Source organism: Mustela putorius, unplaced genomic scaffold (genome assembly GCF_011764305.1).
Source record: "Mustela putorius furo isolate JIRA1106 unplaced genomic scaffold, ASM1176430v1.1 tig00003875_pilon_pilon_pilon, whole genome shotgun sequence".
In the NCBI taxonomy this organism is placed as follows: Eukaryota; Metazoa; Chordata; class Mammalia; order Carnivora; family Mustelidae; genus Mustela; species Mustela putorius.
This window is the reverse complement of record NW_025422026.1, coordinates 3,320,404-3,345,535: the sequence shown is the minus strand read 5'-3', so window position 1 is coordinate 3,345,535 and position 25,132 is coordinate 3,320,404. Positions and strand designations below refer to the sequence as shown.

Below are 25,132 nucleotides of genomic sequence, written 5' to 3'. Positions count from 1 at the left end.
CAATGTGGTCAGAGGAAGATGTTGTATGATTCCATTTTTTAAAAAAGATCTGTTAAGGTGTGTTTTGTGTCCGAGGATGTGGTCTTTCTTGGTGAATGTCCCGTGTGAGCTTGAGAGGGAAGTTCATCCTGCAGTTCTTAGAGGAGGCAGTCAAGAAGATAGCAATTATACCCATTTTTTTTGATGATGCTGTTGAGTTCAGCCATGGTTTCACTGATTTCTCCTTGCCGCATATGTCCACTTCTGATAGGTGGGTGCTGAATTCTCCCTACTCTAGTAGTGGATTTGTCTGTTTTTCCTTGCAGTTCCATCAGTTTTTGTCCCATGCGTTTTGACATTCTCATTTGGCACATACGCATTAAGGATTATATGTCTTCTTGAAATATTGTTCTCGCTATCATTCTGTAAATGCCCCTCTTAAACCTGATAACTTCCTTCCTCAGAAGTATGCTCTGTCTAAAATCAATACACCTACTCCTGCTTTATTTTGATTAATGTTAGCATGCCATATCTTTTGCCATCCTTTTACTTTTAATCTGTTTATGTCTTTATATTTAGAAGGGGATTCCGGTAGACAGTGGTAACTGGATCTTGGTTTTTGATCCACTCTGACAATCTTCATCTTTTAATTGGTACATTTAGGCCAGTGATGTTTAAAGCGATTATTGATATAGTTGGATTAATATTTGCTGTATTTGTTACTATTTTTTATTTGCTACACTTGTTCTACATTCCTATTTTTTGTTCTCTGTTCTGTTTTTTTGCAGTTTTAATTGAGTATTATATATGAATGCATTTTCTTTCCTTTTTTTTTTTTTTTTTTTTTTTGCCTTTTTTAGTAGTGGCCCTACAGCTTGTAGCATATATTTATAACTATCCAAATTTACTTTCAAATAACACTGCACTGCTTCATGGCTACAGTGAAAATACTGCAGCAAAGTAATAGCAACAATAGAATCCTGATTACCCCCCTACGTCCTTTTTTTTTTTTTTAAGATTTTTATTTATTTATTTGACAGAGATTGATCACAAGTAGACAGAGAGGCAGGCAGAGAGAGAGAGGAAGGGAAGCAGGCTCCCCTCCGAGCAGAGAGCCCGATGTGGGACTCGATCCCAGGACCCTGAGATCATGACTCGAGCCAAAGGCATCGGCCCAACCCACTGAGCCACCCAGGCGTCCCCCCCAGGTCCTTTGTATCAATTCTGTCATTCATCCCACTTAGGCATAAGCATATGTAAGCCCGTAGCTATGCGAATATACATGTGTAAGGATACACAATCAAACACATTGTTGCTATTATCATTTTGATAAACTGTAATCATCAAGATCTATTAAGAATAAGAAAAAATAATGCCTTTATTTTACCTTCCTTTATTCACTCTCGATTGCACTTCCTTTCTTTATCTAGATCCACATTTCTGACCCATATCACTTCCTACTCTGAAGAACTAGGTCCTTAGGCAGAAAAATTCCCTCAACTTTTGTTTGCCTGAGAACGTCTTGATTTCTCTCTCACTTTTGAAGGATAGTCTCGTAGGGCACAGAATTCTAGGTTGTTGGTTTTTCTTCTCTCAGCACTTAAAATATTTTACTCCACCTTCTTCTTGCTCGCGTGTTTTCTTGGGAGAAGTCCGATGTAATGCTTGTCTTTGCTGCTCTATAGATAGGGTGTTTTATTCCTCTGGCTTCTTTCCAGATTTGGTGTTTATCTTCGATTTTTTGCAGTTTGAACGTGAAAGCTAACATGTAGTCTTTTTGGCATTTATCTTTCTCGGTGCTCTTTGAGCCTCCTGGCCCTATAGTTCTGTGTCTGACATTAATTGGGGGGAAATTCTCAGTCATTATCACTTGAAATGCTTCTTTGCTTCTTTATCTCTCTCTTCTCCTCCTGATGTTCCCACTTCACTCAGGCCACACTCACTGTAGCTATCCCACAGTCCTTGGATATTCTGTTTTTGTTTTTTTTAAATTTTTTATTTTTTCAGTCTTTTTTTTCTTTTTTCTTTGGGAATCTCCTATTGACCTCTCCTCAAAGATTCCACTCTTCCCCCCTTTGTGCTATTTCTCCAATTCTGCAAAGTGCCAGAGAACTCTTACATCTACGGTCCCCACTGCCTTCGACCTACGCTCTTGGCTACTCTTGCTATCTATAGCCGCTTTAACCTCGTTGGTTAAAGCCAATATATGTCACTGAAGACTGAATAAGAAAAGCAGGTTTCCAATGACAGAAATGGAAATGGCCCCACCGTTTGAGGAGCAAGTGTTGGAAGGGGTGCCCTTGATGGGGCAGAACTTCTGGATAATAGTGAAGTGAGAAAAAAACAAGTGAAGGGTCGGGGAGTGTTTAAGAAGGAAAGTCAGCAGTGTCTGATATTTCAGAGGAGTCAAGAGGATACGAAGGGAAATGTGTTTGCTTTATTTGGGCCACACCAATCCCGTTGGCGATCTCAGCTCAAGCAGTCTCTGTGACGTGGTTGGAGTGGACGCTGGGGGCAGGATGTACTCATTTTCTGTGGTCTGCATTCATACCATCTCTCAGCCTTGGGCTTTTCAAGTAGACAAAAAAGGAGGAATTATTCCCCTCCGTCCTTTCGCGAACACCATTCCGTGAGTCCAGCCAGTCACTGTCCCCCAGGAGGCCCGCATCCAGCACAGGCTCCCTTTCCCTGGTCCCTCCTTGCGTTTGCTGACCACAGCTCCCTCTTCATGACGTCCGAGGCCGCGTTGGCTCCAGTAGTTTCCAAGGCTTGATGGGGCTTGCAGGAAAAATGTGGTTTCCAGTACTGAATTAGTTCATTCTGAAAGTGCACTTCCTCTTCTGTTTTTGTGATGCTGATGGGTCGGCTGATTCTTTGGGCAGTGACAGGAGAGAGCTTGGCTGCTGAAAGCTGAGCGCTGATTTATCATGCGTGTTTATCGAGTTTCCTGACAGCGGAGTCGATGAAGAAGCCACGTTGTAGTTACTGATAGCAATTGACATCCGCTGGGTGTCTAGTAAGTACCAGGCGTCATCTAAAGCTCTTGGCTGTGTGAGCTCCTCCCACGTGTGACGTAGGTATGGTCATCATTCCCACTTGGAAACGAGCTTTGAAGAGGCTAAGGAATTTTCCGGGTTTGAAAAACCGGATTCTGAAACCACTGCACTGTGCTGATGACACGTGTATTCTCTGTGGCCGGAGATGTGGCTGGAGTTTGTAACAGGTCGTGAGATGCGGTTCTGGGAAGGGTCGGCCGGGATGCTAGGTGGGTCCTGCACCACTGCACCGTCAGGCTTACACAGACGCTCGGAGACAGGGTCCTCGGGCGTGGTCATGCTGAGCAGGAGGGCTGTTGGGACCTGCTCCCTGTGAAGGGGGGATCTACCCATAAACACACCAGGGCTTCTGTCTGTCAACAGAAGCCGGAAGTCTGGATTTTGATGTGAAATGTCCAGTTGAAAATAACACATTGCTGTTAATGACCTTGCCTTATCCACTAACAGCTCAATTGTGCTCTGACACCTGCTTGGCCTCCCTGTGCGAACAGACAACTGCCAAAGCTCAGTGCCTTAAAACAGTTAAAGATGACCCAAGACAGTCAAGACCACACTTTACTTCTAAGGGAATGGGACGTGGAGTCCTCCTATGGGCTGAAAGAAGAAGCTCCGTATTTGAGAACGTCTCTGATGACCACCACAGAGTCCATACACTCTGATTTTCAAGGCAGGAATGTAAAGTTTTTCTTTTTTTTTTTTTTTAATTTTTTTTAAAGATTTTATTTATTTATTTGTCAGGGATAGAGGAAGAGAGAGAGCGAGCGAGCACAGGCAGAGAGGCCTGGAGAGGCAGAGGGAGAAGCAGGCTCCCTGCCAAGCAAGGAGCCCAATGTGGGACTCGATCCCAGGACGCTGGGATCATGACCTGAGCCGAAGGCAGCCGCTTAACCAACTGAGCCACCCAGGCGTCCCTAAAGTTTTTTCTATGATAGAATCCAACTTTCAAGAGATCTCAAACAGAAGGTGACTCAAAAAATGGACTCTAGAAGGGTTAAATTAGAATTACCTCGAAAGATTCATTGGTTTAACATGGAGTGATGCCACTTTATTTAAATGCTATGTTCTTTTATTTGGTTAGGAATTTGTATGCAGAAATGGTGAAACAGTCCTTAGCTGAAGTGATGATTTATGTAGGAGTATTTATTCCTGAAAGCACGGCTCATGTATTTTAAATATTCGTTTAAGTCTGATATCTTGTGTAAGTTGTCTCATTAGCTGCGCTGTAGGATATGGGCCTTGTCTTGTTAAATTATACCGTATAGTGCCTGCCTGTGTAAAAATTGGTCACTTAATAGTTTTTAATAAATTTACTGACACATTTTATCGATTCGTGGTTTTTAAAATCATTCCAAGTAGAGATCTTGACTTCAGGAGATGTCACAGAGGTTGAAAACTTCTCGGGCAGCTTTTCAAACGTTGCTTATTATGGATGACGATGAGGTCCGAGAGCCCAAATTCAGTAGTCCCTCGGTTTCAAGGGCAGTTCTGACTTAGACCCTGTGGATCACAAGGCAACTGGAGCTTCTTCTCAGATATTATTTTTCTGTGATGTTTTCACTGCTTTTTTTGGCTGTAAGATTTGGATGAACTGTCACTTGAAATGAAATTCCGAAACAAATGTGAGTGCTCAGGGAGGTGTTTGCTTGCCTACGATCTTACAAGGCCCTAAACGCTCTTCAAAACAAGCCCATCCTAGCTCCTCAACCCACACCCTTTCTGGATGGCCAGATAGAGGGCGATTCTCATTCTCATGAAATGCAGAGCGCTCAGGGACCGAAATTGTGAGGACAGAGCTTGGCTCAGGAACAGGGTTTCTATAACTTAATGGTAGAATTACTCCCCTTGGAGAAAGTTGCATGAACACAAGTTACTCACCGATTGAATCCCAACCATGCAAGTGTGTTTCCAGAATCAATCTCTCTTAATTTGTTCCACATGTACTGGTAAATATTAATAAAATTGCCCGTGTGACTTGGTTCTTTGTGGTCCGTCTACTGGTACTACAGGTGTGGAAGGCGTAGCGTGGTGTTAAGATTCTGATGTCAGCTGACCTGGGTTTTCTGGCCATTACTGACCCTATTGATTGGCTCTGTGATGCTGGCAAGTCATTTAACCTCACTGACATTCAAGTGCCTTATTTGTAAAATAGGGACAGGAGACACCACCTGCGTTGTCAGGTTGCTGTGAAGACTCTGCTGTGACATGCTTGGCGTAATGCCAGACACATGGAGGCACTCAGTAACAATCAACTATTATTCTTAGTATTTCATTACCACCTTTATAAAATTATATAATCAGGATGAAAGGATCTCAAAAGCCTTTGGATGTAGCGACTCCTCAGAGAATTTAATCCTCTCCCCAGTTTTCCCGCCAAGAAGACTCCTACCCAGCTCATGGCTGAACGCTTGTTGTTGGATAACTCTGCCTTTTCCAACGTTCTGACGTTGATCTAAACTTGGGCTTAAACCTGTAGCTTTCACTGTTTGGAAGTCCAAGGAACAAATGGAAACCCTTTCTTCATGACAGCCCTTTGTGAATTTAAAAATATCTTTAATCACAGGCTTTTCCTTAAACTTCCTTGGAACTTTTCCTGTTTCTCCCTGAAACTTTTATTTGATCTTTCTCCTTCCCTTCAGCACCAGAATTTTGGAAAGAATAGTCCGTAGATGTGTTTTCAACTCCCTCCAGTTTTATTCCATCTTCAACACCTTGGGTGTCGTGATTCAGCAGCTCCTGGTGCTAAAACGCAGGGGCCGTGCCCAGGAGTCAAAACAAAATGAAAAACAGAGATGACAGAAGGAGGTCTTTTTTTTTTTTATTAAGCCCTTTATAATGTTCTAATGCCTGTACGAGGGGTTTTTACGTATATTTTCTCATTTTATTCTTGTTACACCCTATGCGAAGTATGTATTACTATCTGTGTGTTAGTTTCGAGGAGGATGGGTCTCTGAGAGTTTGAACTGTTGGCCATCCACCATCTTGAAAGTGTTGGAGGGGCCGGACAGGGAGGTTCTCTGTCTCCAGAGTCCCTGCACTTAAACACCAGGTATAGAAACGCAGACAAGTTTGAGTGATATGGGAGGTAGGGATAAACTCTCCCACCACTTACTATAAGTTGGCACACGTTATGTAGAAGACATATTTGTACAGTACAAAGAAGTGCGCCTAGCCCATGTCCTCATAGACAGAAACTCACGATCTAGTGGAGACACACATGAATCCATACACACAGATACTCACAAAGGACTGAGAGCTAGTGGTACAGGCATATGCTATGAGACATTGCTCCCACTCATTCTTCTCCTGCATTTAAGGAATAGTTTACAAAGAGCCCAGATGTGCACACAGGGATGAACGGACAAAGAAGAGAACACACACACACACGCACGCACACACACGCGCGCGTGCGCACACACACACACACACACACACACACACGCACACAGAGGAATATTATTCAGCCATCAAAAAGAATGAACTCCCATTCGCAATGACATGGGTGAACTACAGTGTATTATGTGAAGTGAACTAAGTCAGTCAAGGAAAGACAAATACCATATGAGTTCACTCATATGTGGAATTTAAGACACAGAACGGATGAACACAGGGAAAGGGAAAGAAAAATGAACTAAGGTGAAAACTGAGAGGGAGGCAAACCGTAAGAGACTTCACTCCAGGGAACATACTGAGGGTGGCTGGAGAGGGGGTCGGGGGAGAGGGCACCTGGTGGGTGGGCACCGAGGAGGGCACGTGACGGGATGAGCGCGGGGTGTTACAGACAACTGATGAATCACTAAGTCCTCCCCCTGAAACTAATAGCACACCGTATGTTAACTAAATTACATTTAAGTTAAGAAAGTTTTAAATCCAGAAAGGGCTTCTAAAGGTACGTATGGGGATCCCACGACAGAGGAAGGCTCACGTAGATCAATAACGATGGCCAGAAGGACAGATAAAGATACAGAATAGAGAGGGAAACAGAATAGAGATGTTGCGCTCTAGGATGTGGGGCTTGAGATACCAGTGGGGAAGATGTGGAAGGTAGACCGTGACCCAGATGGAAATGCATCGACTTCAGCGGGGACAGGAGACGTGGGGGGCGCGGGGGCAGAGGAAACAGGGCCTGTCGTGTTCCGTTCATTTTCTGTACACAAAAATAGGACTCCAGATAAAGACGTAAGTGAAAATGTTAAAGGGAGGGGACGGCTTTAATTCGTCTCTTTGCGGGGCACTGGGCCTTGGTGAGATTCCTGACAGCCGGGCCCTGCCCTGTCTGTCGCTCCTGCGTGCGTTCGGAGGTGGGCGGGAGGGGGCTCCCCCCGGGGGGCTGCCGGAGGGCCCTGCGGCCTGGCCCTTCCCTGACGCCCACTTCTGTCCGCAGGCCGTGGGCTGCGACCGTCGCCTGGGGAGCAGCGCCCGCGAGGACAACTGTGGCGTCTGCGCCGGCAACGGCTCCACCTGCAGGCTGGTGCGGGGACAGTCGAAGTCGCACGTCTCTCCGGAAAAAAGTAGGTTTGAAACCCCGCTCCCAGGGAGGGGACCTGCAGGGCAGCCTGCGCTCCGGCTTCGCCCAGAGCTAAGCTTTCCCGGGGTGAGGCGCCGCGGACCCGTTCTCCAAAAGTCACATTTCTTCCAAAGCCTGTCGCTCGCATTCTGGGTTCCAGCGTTTTTTTCCCAAGACTGCCTGTTTCTGTGAATCCTGACCCATACGGAGTAGGATGAGTTTTTAAAGAAATATTTGCCATTTTTTTAAGGTAGAGCGTGAAGCCACCACTTTTTAGTTGCCCTGGTGGCTTGCCAACAAGAGCATCTTTTCTGCCTTCTCCTCTTTCAGATCAGATGCTAAAGTCACTCGTTTTTCTGTGTGGACGCTGACCTTTTTCCTACCGTTGTGAGTTTTGTTATATCCTGAGTATCTGCCTTTTGTCTGTTATGCCCATTTCATTTTACTTTTACTTTTCAATCTTTTGGTGATGCCTCTTTTAAACAGGGATCTCCATTTGTTACTTGACTTCCACTATTTGTGTTTTAAGGATCGTTAGTTTCGAAGTTTTATGTGCTCGGAAACTCTCGTTTTCCTCTGTTAGAAGTATCCGCCTTTTTTAGTCCTTTGATGCGGGAGTCAGGAAACATTTTGGGTAAAGGGCCAGAGAGTAAGTATTTTAGGGTTTTACCGAGCAGGTGTTCCCGGCCTCGAGGTTCTGGACTGTTGTCGCAACAGCGAGACACCAACAGACGATTCGAGAACAAAGGGCATCGCTGTGTTCCCATAAAACTTTATGTACAACGGAGTTCATTCAAGCCAGAACTGTGGACATCGGCCACGGAAACTGGGGAGTGGTGACAAGAGGTGCCCGAGGCCCATAGGCGGCCGTGGCAGTGAGCGGCAGTGCTGGTCGAGAGGCCTGTCGCCTGTTACTGACAGGAGGAGATGGCCAAGCCAGCGCCCCGAAGGCGGTGTGGCCAGTGGTCCGAGGGCCAGTCTGTTGCGTCATCACTTCCTCAGCGAGCATCCCGGCGGGGAAGTGGTCCCAACAGCCCGAGTTGGCGCAGAAGCAAGAGAGAGCGTGGAGGGTGCGGGCCACGCCTGTGATGCCAGGAAGCAGGGCTGCCTTGCTGGCGTGCCCCTGGAGGACCTCAGACCTCAAAGTGGTATGAAGGACCCTTCCGAAAACAGGACGGGCCAGAGTGGCTGCTCATCCTGGACCGGAATCCCCCGTCCTGGGTGCTGTCAGCCGAGGCTTCTTACTACGCGTTGGCAAGCAGATCCTCCCAAGAGGACCTTGTTGAAGTCCGGAGGGGCACACTCACCGGCTCATGAGCAACAGCTGTGGCTTTTCTGGAAGCCCTGGTGATGCCCTCTTCTCAGATCCGGCCGTGTGTGTTCTAACCCCCTTTGGCGCCCAGGTGGTCAGCCAGACATCGACCGCAGACCTGAGGCCACGTCCTTTATTTCCCGGAGTCTTCCTCCCCAAGCACCTGCTCGCTGCTCTGTGTCCCTTCCAGGACTTCCTCTTTTTGCTAGTGGCCATGAGCAACTTTATGTTTCAGACCCTTCCTCTGTAATTACAGTCTATCTGCCCGAGCGACGTCGTCCTTTGGGAAGAAGGCTTGCTTTTCTACTTAGAATGCGCACACGACATTCATAACCAGCAGACTAGTCTGGTTTTGAAGTTTTCCTTTTCCCATATTTTTAAAGTAAACATACATTTTCTAATTCTGACAAAAAAAATAGAGTTGTTTCAAGTTCAGGAGATTAACTGTGATCTGTATGGCATTTAAATAAGCAATATCGAAACATCTAAAAGAAGTATATAAATATATATGTCCAAAATATACGGAAAAAGAAGTGAGAATGGAATCAAATGGTTTTTAAAAAGTGAGTTAAACTCAAAAGAATGGAGGGGAAAATACAAGACATGCAGAAATTTAAAAAAAAAAAATACCCACCAGACTTTATTTACAGAAATAAGCAGTAAGCTGAATTTGACCCTCAGGTTGTAGTTGGCAACCCCCTGCCTGAAAGGGAAAAAATTATTCCTGTGTGTTTTCTGCCAGCGCTTTTACGGTTTTGTTTTTCTCCGTTAAAATCTGCTCGTTTGAATTTATTTTGATGTGACTTATGAAATAGGGATTTTACTTTTTTTCTCCGTATGGGGAGAGCACCGTGGGAGGCGCGGACGGCGGCGGGGAGGGTTTTCCAGGTGGAGGGAACACAAAGTCCATGGTAGGACACTAACGGAAAGCCCTGGCGTGCTTGAGAGACTAGTTCTGTGTCATTCAGACCTGAATCCCCTTCCAGCCACGGTCGGGGTGGAGGGTGAGACAGACAGCATCCTGGAAGCAACCACGGAGGCCCTCGCCGTTGTGCCGCACACGTCACGTTAAGCGGAGTCACTTGTGCAAGTCCAGGCAGAGGAGAGACATGGCTGGATTTGTGTTTTACTAGCATCCTTCTGGCAGCAGGGGGAGGCTGGACTCCCTGTGCGTTGAGCCTGGAGGCATGGAGTCCAAAACGCTCGAAAGTGTTTGCAGTCACGAAGCCCTCGTCCAGGGAGCGTGGTGGGGGAGGTAGAGGAAGGAACAGATCCGAGAGATCTTTAGTGGGTAGAGTCCTCAGAGTTCCATAATGCTTGGACTGAAGATCACAAGAGCCAAGAAGTGAGGACGTGGCCAGCACTCCGGCTGGAGCAGCAAAGTGGGTATGTTAGCTGTTCCTTTGAGCAGGGAGCTCCTGAAGAGGGGTCCCGTACCAAAGATCAGGGCTCACCTCCTTGGATTTTCCTTCTCTTGGGAAATTTGCCCCCATAAGTATTCGATATCTCGGTACCTTTCTGAGACCTTCAAACAGATGCTCATGTTTTGTCTGTGATGGAAAGCTGGGTCTGAAATGGGGCGGCCCGTGGTTGGCTCGTGGCAACGTCCCCTCGTTGGCGGTGAGCGAAGGCAGGCAGGGCCGCCCAAGGGGAGCGTGTAGATACACAAGGAAGCCGAGCCGCATCCGGGGAGCGCCCGGGGTCAGGGCATGTGGCCAATGGAGAAACTGAAGGGATCTGAGTTAGAGGACGGGAGAAGAAGGGGTAAAGGCGGAACTTCGCAAACGCAGGGCCCTGGGAGCCAGAGGACTGGGTCACTCCCCAGGGGAGGTAATGGTCGACCGTGCGAGCTGCTGCTGGGACACCCGCTGGAATAAGAGTCCAAAACGTACTCTCTGGCAACTCGGAGACCATCTGTGACCTTAGCAAGAGTGGCCTCCGTGAATTTCAGGCCAGAGCTGAGGCCTGATTGCCTTGGGTTGAGGAGTGGACAGAAGGTGATACCGGTGGACGGAAAGACAGAAGGAGGCCATGCACCGGCAGCAGGTCAGCAGCTGGGGGACCGCGCAGGCCCCACGGAGGACACGGTGAGGACTCAGCAGCACTCGTGTGTTCCCATCCTGGTCTGCAGGAGGCCGTCAAGGCTGGGGAAGCTGCTGTGCCATGTGTCTCTGGACCCAGGCGCCCTCTCTTGCCTTCATCAGCCTAGAGGATGGCTTTCCGCTCTGCAGTTGTGAAGTCACTATAAACTTTTGCGCCTCTCCACACCTGGACAGTAAAGACGGTGGAGCCGAAGACATTCCTTGAAGGCTGTGCCCTCTGTGTAGGAAGGAACGTCCCCCTGGGGCGGGGGGAGTGGGTTCTGCCTCTTTCTCTTCTTACTGACATCCATACACCGTTTTATCATTCCCGTATTCCTTAATTCCAACCATCTTTTCTAGCATGGTTTTGCTGTTTTCAAGCCCATTCAACAGATGGGGGCCTAAGGACCGGGGATGTTAAGAAACCTATGAAAGGCAATATAGAAAAGTCGCTAAGAAATTGGGCTCTGGGGCCGGGGTTGAAATCCCAGGTTTGTGGCTTACTACTGTGTAAACAGACCAAGTTCTTTGTTTTTTTTTGTTTGTTTGTTTGTTTTTTTTTAACTTCTATGTGTATTTTGGTTTTTTTGTTGAAACTGGAAATGGCCCTAATCCTGCCTTTGTAGATGTGGTCGGGATGAATAAGTAAATCACTCATGCTGAGCGTTCCTTGTAGCGTCTGGCACCTTGACAGTGCCCAGGAAATGCCAGCAGGGTTTTTATTAGACACGTGGCTCATTTGGGTACCATGGATGATGCAGCTTTTCCATACATTCAGCATCAACATGGACATTCGTAAACAGATGTCCAAGTCAACCATCTGTCCACCTGGGTCTTGCTTTTGAGAAGCTGCTGATGGGTGTGGAAGAAGACCTTGTCAGAGGTGCCCAGGAAGGGTGAACGAGTGGGAAAGGAGGGATGCCGCTCAGGGGGAGACCACAAGGAGCCAGGCTGGACTGTGAAGGGTTAAGTCAGGTCAGCGTTTGGCCTTGAAGACGGAGAGGGGGGCATCATCGACTGCCTGCCCCGGGGGTTGGGGATGGGCCTGGAGTTAGCGTTGGCTTTAAAAACCTTGGAAGTCTCCTCAGAAATAAACGTCGTCTTGTCAGGGTCCAGCAGAGACTAGAAGTTGAGATCATTCTAACTGAACCAGGGGAGAAGCTGAGAGAAACGGGGTCATGAAACCAGTGTTTCTGGGGAAGTGTGCTGAGGAGGCCCCGAAATGGGAAAGGACAGGGGGGGTTGGCTGGAAGGGGCCTGGTTGCCTTTCCCAGTTTTGCCCTCCTGGTGAGGTAGATCCGATTCTCTCCCTGTCTCGCTCTCTCAGACACACATTGATGTTTGCTTTTTGGATTATAGATCCTTCGGAGAATCTATTGAAAGGTGGGCATTTCCCCTCCATTTTCCTGGAATGCGTATGTACCCATAAGGCCCAAATTTGCCATTCTGATTTTTTTTTGAGGGCATCTCAGACCCCCTGTACCAGTTCAGGACATTCCAGGTCAAAACCCCCTTTCTACAAAGAAAGGGTGACGGGCGCATCCAGCAGGTGAGGTGACGGGGAGAGGGCAGGGCTGCTGGCCGGGCCCCGGGCCCCGTACGTGTGTGCTCGGGCTCCGGCTAACGTTAGCAATCCCTGCCTGCATGAAAACACGCTGCTTCTCCTCCTGAATTTTTCTGTACAACCCCTTCACGTCCATTACTTCTCCGAAACTGGCCCACCACAGCCCTTCTTGGCCGGGATTTTCCTTGGGCCATATGGAAGCACTTCCCTATAATCACGCTTTGTGTGAAAGATATGTGGGAAACCAAGCCATGTCTTTCCCCAAGTGTGTATCACAGGGCCTGCAGGGTCCACGAAGCTCCTACGGCCTCGCCTTGCCAGGCAATCATTCCTGCCCTCCTTGGGGCTCACCCCGAGGCAGGCGGCGGCCTGAAGACACCATTGACACAGGCGAGCTCCAGACAGAATGCTCAAGTCTGCTGCCGGGCTGTGTTTCCCACCAGCCAGCGAGGCAGATTCGAGGTCGTGGCACCCAGAGCCAGAACTTTTGCTATGAGAAAAATCCGAAATTAATCCAGATGCAACACGCAAATTTCCTGTTCCGCAGGAGAAGGGGAGACTGAACCAACAGTGGTATAAATAACTTTGGATGTTGGAACAGGGAAGTAGAGGCCACTTGGTTTTTAAAGAGAGAAAACTCCAAACATGGCGGCAAAGAAGCAAGCCATGTACTTGGAGTCTTGATTGTCCACTATATACACACACACATATATAACAGACATATAACACATATATATACACACGTATATATAATATAGATATATTGCATATATATTTAAGTAGACACCGCACCGAACGTGGAGCCCAATGTGGGGCTTGAACTCCCCACCCTGAGATCAAGACCTGAGCTGAGATCAAGAGCCGGGCGCTTCACCAACTGAGCCAGCCAGGCGCCCCCGCTGTTTTGGTCTTACCCACATAAGACGAATAAACAACCTCAGCTGGTCTGCTCTGGGCCTCTGTGCATTTTTTTTTTTTTTTTTTACCTGGTGGCAACTAAGCCTGTTGATACAGGGATGCCCAAGGCCGACCGGGAATGCCAGCATTTCACTGGACTTAGATAACCACACCCTTTTACCAAACATCCCTCGCGCGGTACTCCTGACAGAAATAGAATCCTGGGGCTGGAGGGTTATGATTATGACATTTTCTTTTCATACACAGGCCATTTTCCCTCTGACTGTCACTCCCACAAATAGCCTGCACACACAACTCGCTCTGTAAAAGCGAGGATGGGACTGGCTGTGACGTGGCACCTGCGGCGTCTGCTCACATCCTCCCCCCTGACCTCCCTGTTCCTTCTTTGAGGGCAGGACTCTGAACGATGACACACGCGTAACAGAAGTCTCCGTGGCCAAGGAATATTCAAATGCAACACCCTGTTAATTTTAATGAGGTATTCCCCCATTTAATTCAATGAGAGAGAGCACAGCGTAGAGGAAGGGGCCTGACACTGAGTATCTAGGGCCCTGTGCACCTGCTCTTCCTAGCTCCCTCACGCTTTCGTGTGTGTGTTCTGTGTCCTCTGCATGAGGAAAAACAAGAGGAAAATGACGTCCTGGCCCCACTGAGAGGGAGTGCCGTGGAATCTGTTTTTCACAGAGTAGCCAGACTGACCATGAACTCCCCAGCTTAACCTCTTCATGAACTGCCTTTATACTTATTCTAAAATCCATACCCTTTCCATGGCCTTCAAAGTCTTACATGGCTGGCTCTATGTTATGTCATGTGCGCCATTTTGCCCCTCGTGCACTTGGCTCCAGTCTTACTGTTTGGAAGATTCCCAAGTGCCAATTGCCCTTCCCCCCCATTCCCCAAGGATGCATGGACCTATCCTTGGACCTGGAAAACACTTCCCTCCACTCTTAATGTGGTTGCCTCTTCCTCCACCTTGAGCTCAAGCATCGCCTCCTCAAGGAGACTTTCTCTGACCAATCCACAATCTAGAGCTGGCTCTTCTCCTTTCTGTTTGCTTCTTGCTTGGCCTTTTTAGAGCATGTCACAGGAGCACAGGAGATGTTGAACGAATGCATAAGGGCTCTTTGCTAGAGATGATTCTGCTTCCCATTATGGTTTCACCGAGACTAAACAGTGTTGTGCAACAGAACTGCACTGGAAGCCAGAGACTGGATAATAAGCTCAGCTTGGCTACTCACTATCTGTGATCTTGGATGGGATCTCAGGGACCTTGGCTATTTCATCTGTATGCTAACAGCATCAGCACAGATGATTTCCAAGACCTCTTCTAGCTCTGAAAGCCCATTAAGTAGATCTGTAATTTATTTCTTGGTTTTTTGTTTTGTTTTGTTTTGTTTTTTTAAACAGATATTGGGATTGAATAGAGGTCAGAGAAATAAGACCAGGATCTTATAAGAAGATCTTTACTAGTGCTTTAATGAAAAGGCTCAACAGAGGTTGGCTTACCTTTATTCTTAAAGGGCCCAGGAAATTTTATATATGCAAGAAAAGTGAGTTGATGTAAAGTTTCCTCTTATCTCCCATGAACTCTTGCTTAGGTACCTTCTACATGCTATCATCTCTGCCTGTATGGGAGGCGCTTTGTCTGTGCGCTGACCCCATTATGAGCATGTGAGCTCATCAAGGGCCTTTCACACCTGCCCTAAAGCTGACACCTATTATGTTCTCCATAAAGATGTCGTGACTTGCCTGGAACAGGACCAAAGAATCCACTTAGAGCAGCTGCCCACGTGAATTAAAAGCAGAAGCAGCCTATGGGCAGCCAAGCCCCGTCCCACCTGGAGTTACCCAGGAGACCTGACATCCACTAACCAGATGAGAGCTTGGAGGTTCACAACAATAATAATTACCAGGACGGTAATAACCGTGGCCTCCATAGGCTCTGTGCGTATGTGCCAGGTGCTGCACTGAGTGCTTTTACGTATGATGTGATTTACTCTTCAGCATAACCCTGCAGAGTAGGTACAATTACAGCCTCCCCTTTGACAAATGGGACAGTGACAAAGGGGCTCTGTGTGAAAAGCGTCATTCAGAGCCTCACAGCAAGTAAGTGCTCGAGCTGATCTGACTTCAGAGTCTCTGTGCTCCGTCACCCTCCTGAGCTGTCTTCCAAGGGTGGCCAGAGGAGCAGGCGCTAGAATGTCCACCGAGGCCTGGAGAGATGGGTTCGAACAAAGGTACCACAAGAACAGAACCAGAAGTAGAGCAAAGGCTGCCTCAACCCACTTGCCCGTGGTTCCCCCTGTCAGAGTCCAGCCTGTGGTTCCAAATCCAGCCTGTACATCTGAACCACCTGGAGAGCTTGTTCCATGTTCTACTCCTCAAGCCCTACGCTAGAATTTTGGGTGGTCCATCTGTCACCAAATTTTCCAGGTGCCTCTGATATGTGCTTTTGGTGAATACCTCTGCTTTTCAGCCTCTAGTGGCACTGTCATGAAGGAAAGATAATTTTCCCACTATCCTTCTAGGTTCTTAGCTGACAGCCCCCCAGTAAGAAGACAGATTAATAGGAAAAAAAGAAATTGAATGATGTATGTATATATGGGATCCCACAAAGATATGAGACTCAGAGAAGTGGCCAACGCAGGAAGCTTTTATACCTTTTAAACAAAGAAATGATACATTTATGAAGAACTGACAAGATTGTCAGTTTAGGCTGTGGGTAGTAAATGGTGAAGCCATAACAGGGTTTGTTCATGAAGACTTCTCGGCTCTAAATTCCTTATGTCTGGTGATAAAGATGTCTTCTATGCCCCCCGGTATGGGGAGGGTGCCTTTCTCCTGGAAGATTCATCTTCTGCTTTCATGTTGACGAAGGATGGACAGAGTGTCCTTGCCATATCTGCTATGTCTCAAGTACTTTTCATTCAAAATAATAGGTATGCCAAGGTGGCATATTTGGGGTGACATATTCTGAACCCCTACTTCCCACTATGGAGTCCGAGGCCAATGAACATTTAATCCTCACCAGGTTCTTGATTTTGGAGATGCACTATAAAGGACAGAGAAAAAGTGGTATGCTGCTGTGCTGGGGAACATCTGGACAGAAAGTTCTTGGTTGCTGCTTGTGGATAATGAAGCCCCTCTATGGAATGCTGTTCAAACTGAGTCCTGGAAATGAGCATGGAAGTGTACATTCTTAGGCACCTGCCTGTTACCCTGCTTTTTGGAGGTGAAAGCATTTTAGGCCAGGAAAGAAATGGAGCTCCAGGTTGGGAGAGATGCTTCTGCATAGACCCCACAGCTGACGGCCAAGGACGTTCAGGTGCGGTTTCAACAGTAAGAGACTCCCCATGACATAGTGTGAAATTTGCTCAGGGCAGTACCATGGGATGTCGTAGCTGGGCAGGTGAGGGTATAGAAATCAGTTTCCAGCTTGCAGCTGGCTGCTCTCCCCAAATCACATTCCTGGTATGTCCTTTCTTTCCTTTTTTTCCTTTTAAATTAATTTAAAATTTTCAGTGTTCCAAGATTCATTGTTTATGCACCACACCCAGTGCTCCATGCAATACGTGCCCTCCTTAATCCCCACCACCAGGATCACCTATTCCCCATCCCCCTCTCCTTCAAACCCTGTTTGTTTCTCAGAGTCCACAGTCTCTCATGGTTCGTTCTCACCCTCCCAGTTTCCCCCAATTCACTTTTCCGTTCCTTCTCCTAATGTCCTCCATGCTATTCCTTATGCTCCACAAGTAAGTGAAACCATATGCCAATTGACTTTCTCTGCTTGACTTATTTCACTCAGCATAATCTCCTCCAGTCCCGTCCATGTTGATGCAAAAGTTGGGTATTCATCCTTTCTGATGGAGGCATCATACTCCATTGTGTAAATGGACCACTCTTCTTTTTCCATTAGTCCGTTGAAGGGCATCTTGGTTCTTTCCACAGTTTGGCGATTGTGGACATTGCTGCTATAAACATTGAGGTACAGATGGCCCTTCTTTTCACTACGTCTGTATCTTTGGGGTAAATACCCAGTAGTGCACTTGCAGGGTCATAGGGTAGCACTATTTTTAATTTTTAGAGGAATCTCCACACTGTTTTCCAAAGTGGCTGCACCAACTTGCATTCCCACCAACAGTGTAAGAGGGTTCCCCTTTTTCCACATCCTCTCCAATACTTGTTGTTTACTGTCTTATTGATTTTGGCCATCCTAACTGGTTTAAGGTGGTATCCTAGTGTGGTTTTGATTTGAATCTCCCTGATGGCTAATGATGATGAACATCTTTCATGTGTCTGTTAGCCATTTGTATGTCTTCTTTAGAGAAGGGTCTCTTCATGTCTTCTGTCCATTTTTTTTTATGTGATTATCTATTTTTTGGATGTTGAGCTTGAAGAGTTGTTATAGATCTTGGATATCCGCCCTTTGTCTGTAGTGTCATTTGCAAATATCTTCTCCCATTCCATGGGTTGCCTCTTTGTTTTGTTGACTGTTTCCTTTGTTGTGCTGAAGGTTTTTATCTTGATAGAGTTCCAAAAGTTCATTTTTGCTTTTGTTTCCTTTGCTTTTGGAGACATATCTTGAAAGAAGTTGCTGTGGCCAGTGTCAAAGAGATTACTGCCTATGTTGTCCTCTAAGATTTTGATAGATTCCTGCCTCACATTGAGGTCTTTCATCCATTTTGAGTTTATCTTTGTGTAGGGTGTAAGAGAATGGCCAAGTTTCATTCTTCTAGACATAGCTGTCCAATTTTCCCAGCACCATTTATTGAAGAGACTGTCTTTTTTCCACTGGATAAATTTTCCTGCTTTGTCGAAGATTATTTGACCATAGGGAGGAGGGTCCATATCTAGGCTCTCTACTCTGTTCCATCGGTCTGTGTGTCTGTTTTTGTGCTAGTATCATGCTGTCTTGGTGATCACAGCTTTGTAGTAAAACTTGAAATCAGGCAAGGCGAAGCCCCAGCTTTGTTTTTCTTTTTCAACATTTTCTTAGCAATTCGGGGTCTTTACTGGTTCCATACAAATTTTAGGATTGTTTGTTCTAGCACTTTGAAAAATGCTGGTGGAATTTTGATTGGTTTGGCATTGAAAGTATAGATTTCTCTGGGCAGTATAGACATTTTAACAATGTTTATTCTTCCAATCCATGAGCATGGAATGTTTTTCCATCTTTTTGTGTCTTCTTCAATTTCTTTCATGAGTTCTGTAGTTTCTTGAGTACAGATCTTTTACCTCTTTGGTAGGTTTATTCCCAGGTATCTTATGGTTCTTGATGCTATAGTAAATGGAATCGATTCTCTAATACCCTTCTCTCCTTTTCAGAAGTGGTTGTCAGTTTCTGAATTTGACATTTCCTGCCTTTGTCATTGGCATATCTCATTGGCCTCACCTCCAGCTACAAAAGGCAGCATGCACAGTCCTCCACCTGTGGGACTGGTGTCTCCATACATGGACTTTCCCTTCCCTCGCCTCCCTTCTACCTGCACAGAGCGACAGGTGAACTTGATGAAAACTGAGTACCCCACTTTTTTTTTTAAAGATTTTATTTATTTATCAGAGAGAAAGGGGGAGCGAGCGAGCACAGGCAGACAGAATGGCAGGCAGAGGCAGAGGGAGAAGCAGGCTCCCTGCTGAGCAAGGACCCCGATGTGGGACTCGATCCCAGGACGCCGGGACCATGACCCGAGCTGAAGGCAGCTGCTTAACCAACTGAGCCACCCAGGCGTCCCCTGAGTACCCCACTTTGAAAAGTTGTCAGCCCCCACTCTGCACAGGGTCCACACACAGACCACCTCCTTCTAGTGTAAATGACACTGAGTGGCGATGGGCATTTGAGCACATTCACAAACACTGTTGTTTCTCAGCTTACAAAATGGTTTCACAACTATGGTCCCATTCTTTCCAATGTTTCCATCAGGCTGTTATTATTATTCACATTAGCATTTATTGAGATACGTTCCTTCGTTTTAAAAAACACACCTTTGTTCCTTGGGAATGGACGATGTTGGGGGCTGGGAGGGTGTGTTTTCACCTAAAGAACAGAAAGAGTTGGGCGCCTGGGTGGCTCAGTGGGTTAAGCCTCTGCCTTTGGCTCAGGTCATGATCTCAGGGTCCTGGGATCGAGTCCCAGGCTCAGGCTCTCTGCTCCGCAGGGAGTCTGTTTCCTTTCCTCTCTCTCTGCCTGCCTGTCTGCCTACGTGTGATCTCTGTCAAATAAACAAATAAATAAATAAAACCTTAAAAAAAAAAAAGAAAGAGAAAATAAATACAGGGTCAAGGAAAGTAATAGGAAAAATGCTTGATGGAAACTTTTATTCAGCCAAAAACCTCCAACCGACTAAATTTAAAAAATTGAAAAACAAAAACCAGCAATGGAACAGTAGGAATGAGCTTGTCAAAGGGGGAGTAAAGCTTCTCTTTTCTTGTAACACCATGGAACGGACATATTTGGGTTGTTGCCGTTCTAGTTGGACGTTATAGTGAAAGTAAACAAGCTGACATAAATTACAGTCCTTCTGGGCTGAAACTGATGTTTATTGATTAGTTAACATGGTGTGGACAGTTTACTTCCTGTACATCTTGCTACTTAGCAAAACTGTGATCTGCAGCAGGAAATGAGACATAGAAAAAAAATGATGGAACAGCTGGATTTGAGCATTTATGTGTGGGAGGGAAGCCCGTGGAAGCAAATGTAACGGATCCTTAGGTCAGCCCAGTGATCGCAAAATCAAACAAGCGAAACCCACGACGTGGAAGTCTGTAATGAACGTTCTTCTGATGCGTGAGTTTGGGTTTACACAATTATGATCGGGTCTCACAGCAGAGGTTCAGGCTCAGAGTCTAGTTTTTGGTCCTAGCCTCAGCTCTACTGCCTTGGAACTCTGCGATCTTGGGAAAGTCACTTAAACTTGGGGGGGCAAAATCCAGTTTTCTTACTTGTAGGAAAGGGCTTTTATTAGGATAAAAGAGGTGTAATTTACCTCAAATTACCTGGCATCATTCTTGGGGCATAGCAGGTGCTCAGGGAGGTCTGAGTGACTTACACTAACCCAGCCCTACTGGTGGTTAAGTTCCCTTCTAAGCCTCATGCATATAGTACTTCTCAAAACCCCCTTGAAACAAGTATGCTTATTGTTCTCATTCTACAGGTGTAACTGAGGCTCAGAGAAGGTAAGAAACGTGCCTGAGTTCACACAGCATTTGTAAGTGGCAGCCAAGTTGTCTGGCTCCAGAACTGGTGACCTTAGCCATCCATCCACGCTGCCTTTCCAGGTGGTTTGTAGAGTAACAATAATGCAGAGGACGTGTAACATGTGACAAGAAGAGGTCCCTGGCAGATGGCCCAGTGAGTAGCAGTATCAAAAATCTCTCACCCCAAATTTCAAGTAAAAATTTTTGGAATAGTTCAAACACCGAAAGTGTTTAACTGAATCAAACACCCATCACCACCACCACCACCACCACCACGAAATCTGAATGTTCCCGGACAGAGGGACCTGTTGCCGTCAACACTGTGGGACTGTTCTGGACATTAGCGTCTACACCATTAGAAGGTATATCATAAAGCAGCCTCATGACCAGATCTGATCGGTGGCCTCTTTTGCAAACTTGCAGTAGGAGACTTTAAGTGGTCTATACTTAGCCTGTGCTGAAGCCCAGCTAGCAGACTGCGCCCACGATATTTACAAGTGATTCCTCTCTCCGTCCTGGTGTCTGTCTAGCTCTGGGTAGCTCTAGACTGAAGGGGAATTGACCGGGAGGCTGTTTGGGATTTAAAAGTGGCTCACTGGGTTAAAGCCTCTGTCTTTGGCTCAGGTCATGATCCCAGGGTCCTGGAATCAAGTCCCGCATCGGGCTCTCTGCTCAGCGGAGAGCCAGCTTCCCTTCCTCTCTCTGCCTGCCTCTCTGCCTACTCGTGATCTCTCTCTGTCAAATAAATAAAATCTTTAAAAAAAATAAAAGTGGCCCATTGTGATGGACAAGACAGACAAAGCATGCTAGCAGTATTTGTATCAAAGCTAGCAGAATCTCAGGCAAAAAGAAAAAAAAAAAAACACCCAAATCAAAGATGAGTATTTTATATCCATCAATGAGAAAAATTGGTCTTAAAAATTTGCATGCAATTGCCATTACATCAAAATACATAAAGCAGAAAAAAGTATAGGAAGAAATTGAAAGAAGTTAAACCGCTGTTAAGTCAGTAAAAATTACACGTAGGGTCTGCACAGTGTAATTATTATTATATTAACCGGTATCACTGAATTGCATTTTGAAGGAATATACAGTCTTTTCAAGCAGCTATGGACCGTATACAAAAACTGATTCTATGCTAGACTCCAAAGAAGATTGAGAAAAAAAATCTTAGTGAAACAGAAACCGCCAGAAGAGACCTCGCCCCACAGCTGCTCACAGCCACTCCTTGCTCCCTCCGGTTACAGAGGCACGAGTGTCTGTCTTCCTTTCCAGGGCTAATTCATCTCCCCATCTGCGTCCTGGACTCCGGCCCTTCTGCTTCCTCAGAGATCCCACTCCACCCATCACCCCTTGTCTCTCCTCTCTCTTCCTTTCCCATCAGGGTTAAAAGAGATCCCAGATTTCTTCCATCTTAAATACAAGTATATATATATTTTTTAATCTAAGTGTAATTCACATACAGTGTTATATTAGCTACAGGTGCACGATAGAGTGATTTAGCGGTTCTGTACATTTCTCAGTGCTCATCACAGTAGATGTCCTCTCGGGCCCCTTCACCGCTGTCACCCACCCCCGAACCCCCTCCCCTCTGGCAGCCACCAGTGTGTTCTTGGTTTCTCTTCTTTTTTTTTTTTCTTTGTTTGTTCATTCGATTCTTAAATTCCACATGTGAATGAGATCATATGGGATTTGTCTTTCTCTGGCTTATTTCCCTTAGCATCATACTCTCTAGCTCCGTCCATGTCGTTGAAAATGGCAAGCTTTCGTTCTTTTTCGTAGTGGAATAATATTCCTGTGTGTGTGTGTATGAGATGTGTGTGAGATAAATATATAGGTATCTCTCACATCTTCTTCATCCTTCCATATCTTGGCCATTCTAAATAAAGCTGCAGTAAGCCTAGGGGTGCCTGTATCTTTTCGAGTTGGTATTTTCATTTTCTTGGGGTAAACACCCAGTATGGAATTAGTGGATTATATGGTAGTTCTACTGTTAATTTTTTTTTAAAGATTTTATTTATTTATCAGAGAGAGGGGGGAGAGAGAGCGAGCACAGGCAGACAGAATGGCAGGCAGAGACAGAGGGAGAAGCAGGCTCCCTGCTGAGCAAGGAGCCCGATGTGGGACTCGATCCCAGGATGCTGGGATCATGACCTGAGCCAAAGGCAGCTGCTTAACCTACTGAGCCACCCAGGCGTCCCTCTACTGTTAATTTTTAAAGGAACCTCCTTACTGTTTTCCACAGTGGCTGCCCCAGGTTGCGTTCCCCCCCACAGTGCCCGAGGGCTCCCCTTTCTCCACGTCCTCACTAGCCCTTGGTATGTCCTGTTTTTGCGTTGAGCCGTTCTGACCGGAGGAGGTGATGTCTCACTGTGCTTTATTTGTACTTCCCTGATGATGAGTGACATCAACAAAGTGTAAGTTTAAGACTTGTGTGTGAATTATATATAAAATACGTATGTATTTTAAATTCTCCACAGCGTTCGCCACCACCCGAATCTTTCCCCTACCTTTGCCGACAGAGTTTGGAAAACCTGCTTGTACTTCCTGTCTCTCTATGCCTCCATCCATCATTTTATTTTTCAAACCACAGCCTTCTGTGCCCACTGCGTAACTGAAACTGCTTTCACAAAACCCGTTAACAATTCTTACCGCTGTGGACACTTTAGTCCTGCTGCCCCCTGCCCCACCACCTTCAAAGTCCTCTCTCTTACTAGAGTTCTAGAGTTCTTCCTGCATTTCTAGTCAGAGTCAGAGCGTCGCCATTTCCTGCAGGATGGTGAAGAAATGCTGACAGATCTGTGACTATGGAGCAGTCCTCCCTTACTGTCACAGTGACCTGGAGTTGTCCTCTCTACGCCCCGCTCTGAATCAGTGCCATGCAAAGCAGGGCTCCTCCTGGAGGCTGCTAGATTGGCAGGTTCTTGGGCACCACCCGAAACTTCTGGGTCAGGATTTCTGTGGGTGGGGACAAGCTTTCCAGGTGCTTCTGGGAGGTACGGCCCTATAAAAGTATCACAGAGCCTTGATGTATCAAATTGTGTGGGAGAGTCACGGAAATGGGAGGGCATTGAGCTTTGGAGGAGAAGACATTTGATGCTGTATCTTGTAGATTTCTTTTCCCATAATTCTAAGGACACTAGATCCTTTACAGTGGTCCCTTCTAGGTTGCCCCCATTCCAAGCCTTGCCCGGCTGCTCTACAGTGTGTAAGTCTCTCCAAGTTTAATATGGTGGACAACTGGGGATTCGTTGCCTTCTACACAGAAGAAAATTTGTTCCCAGAATGGAGCATTCTGGCTAAAATCAAACGCCAAGGGTTCTGGTCTGAGAGGTTTCCCTTGAGTGTGTAAGTGTCGAGGGTGATACTTGAAGCACACAGACACAGACACACATCCACACACACACACACCCCCAGACACACACACACTGCAAACATCTGTAATAAAAGCAACTACTTATAGTTATACTTATAGTAGCTATACCTCTAAAGCACAGAATTGGTCTGAAGTTTGTGAGGTCATAGGGGTAACTTTTCCTTCTACTTTCTATCCTTCTGTGCCTTTTTGTATTTCTACAGAAAAATACCTTCATTTTGCCATAATAAATTATTAATATATATTATACATACTCAACGGTTTCCCCCCGCCCCAAGGAGAAAATGCACTAATATGATAACATATTGGCGTTGTGATTCATTCATGACTTGCTTATTTTCTTTGCCTGGATATTCTAAATTTTCTGCAATAAACACACAGCATGTTCTATACAATTTTAGTATATGTGCTGCCGAAGCAAGCGCAGCATGTTCTATACATAATACAAATGTGTCTTGAAAATGGATGTGCTTTGGAATGCTTTCCAGAGCTGATGAAAACCTATTTGGGCACGTCACTTGGGTTTAGCACTCTTTCGAAATATTTATGAGCTCAGACTGTAGTGTCTGTGCATAATATAACACAGAACTTCTGCACATTTATGCCTTTGAAGGTAAGACAGAATTGATACTTACATACAATTTTTGTTACAACTTAATTTTATCACCGAGCTTTTGGGCCTGTTGGTTCTCAAAAGTCTACTTTATCTTCTTAAAATGTTGACCTAGAAAAACATGCCATGATTTATTTAACCAGACCCATATTAATGAACGTTTAGGGTATTTTCTTAGTTTTGCTAAGCTTCACATTTATATGAGTTTATTTTTGATTATATGTTTTTATTTGTCAAAGATACTGCCAATTTTTCCTCCAGTAAGATTTACTGCTATCTTCACAAATTAAAATTTATGAGAGCATTTCATTTTTATTAATGGAATAAATGAATATATCTTATTTTCCAATCTGGATTTCTGTGATTACCACCGAGTTGGGCATCTTTTCATAAGCTTCTTAGAATTTTAATTCTTTTTCCTTTGAACTGTTTTTCAAGCATTTGGCCAATTTTCTTGTTAACTTTTTTTTTCTTATTTGCTTGTAAGTAATTATAATTTTTTCTGTCTTTGACAATTTTATGTTTAAATTTTATA

At 45.8% G+C, this 25,132-nt stretch overlaps 1 protein-coding gene across 1 annotated transcript in view; it reads left to right on the top strand.

Moving 5' to 3' along the window:
• Window positions 1-25,132, top strand: part of ADAMTSL3 (ADAMTS like 3) — a 339,169-nt gene that overhangs the window by 147,541 nt on the left and 166,496 nt on the right. Inside the window, exon 6 of the mRNA XM_045067215.1 lies at window positions 7,417-7,543. Coding sequence (XP_044923150.1) covers window positions 7,417-7,543 — 127 coding nt within the window. The remainder of the gene's footprint in view (window positions 1-7,416; window positions 7,544-25,132) is intronic.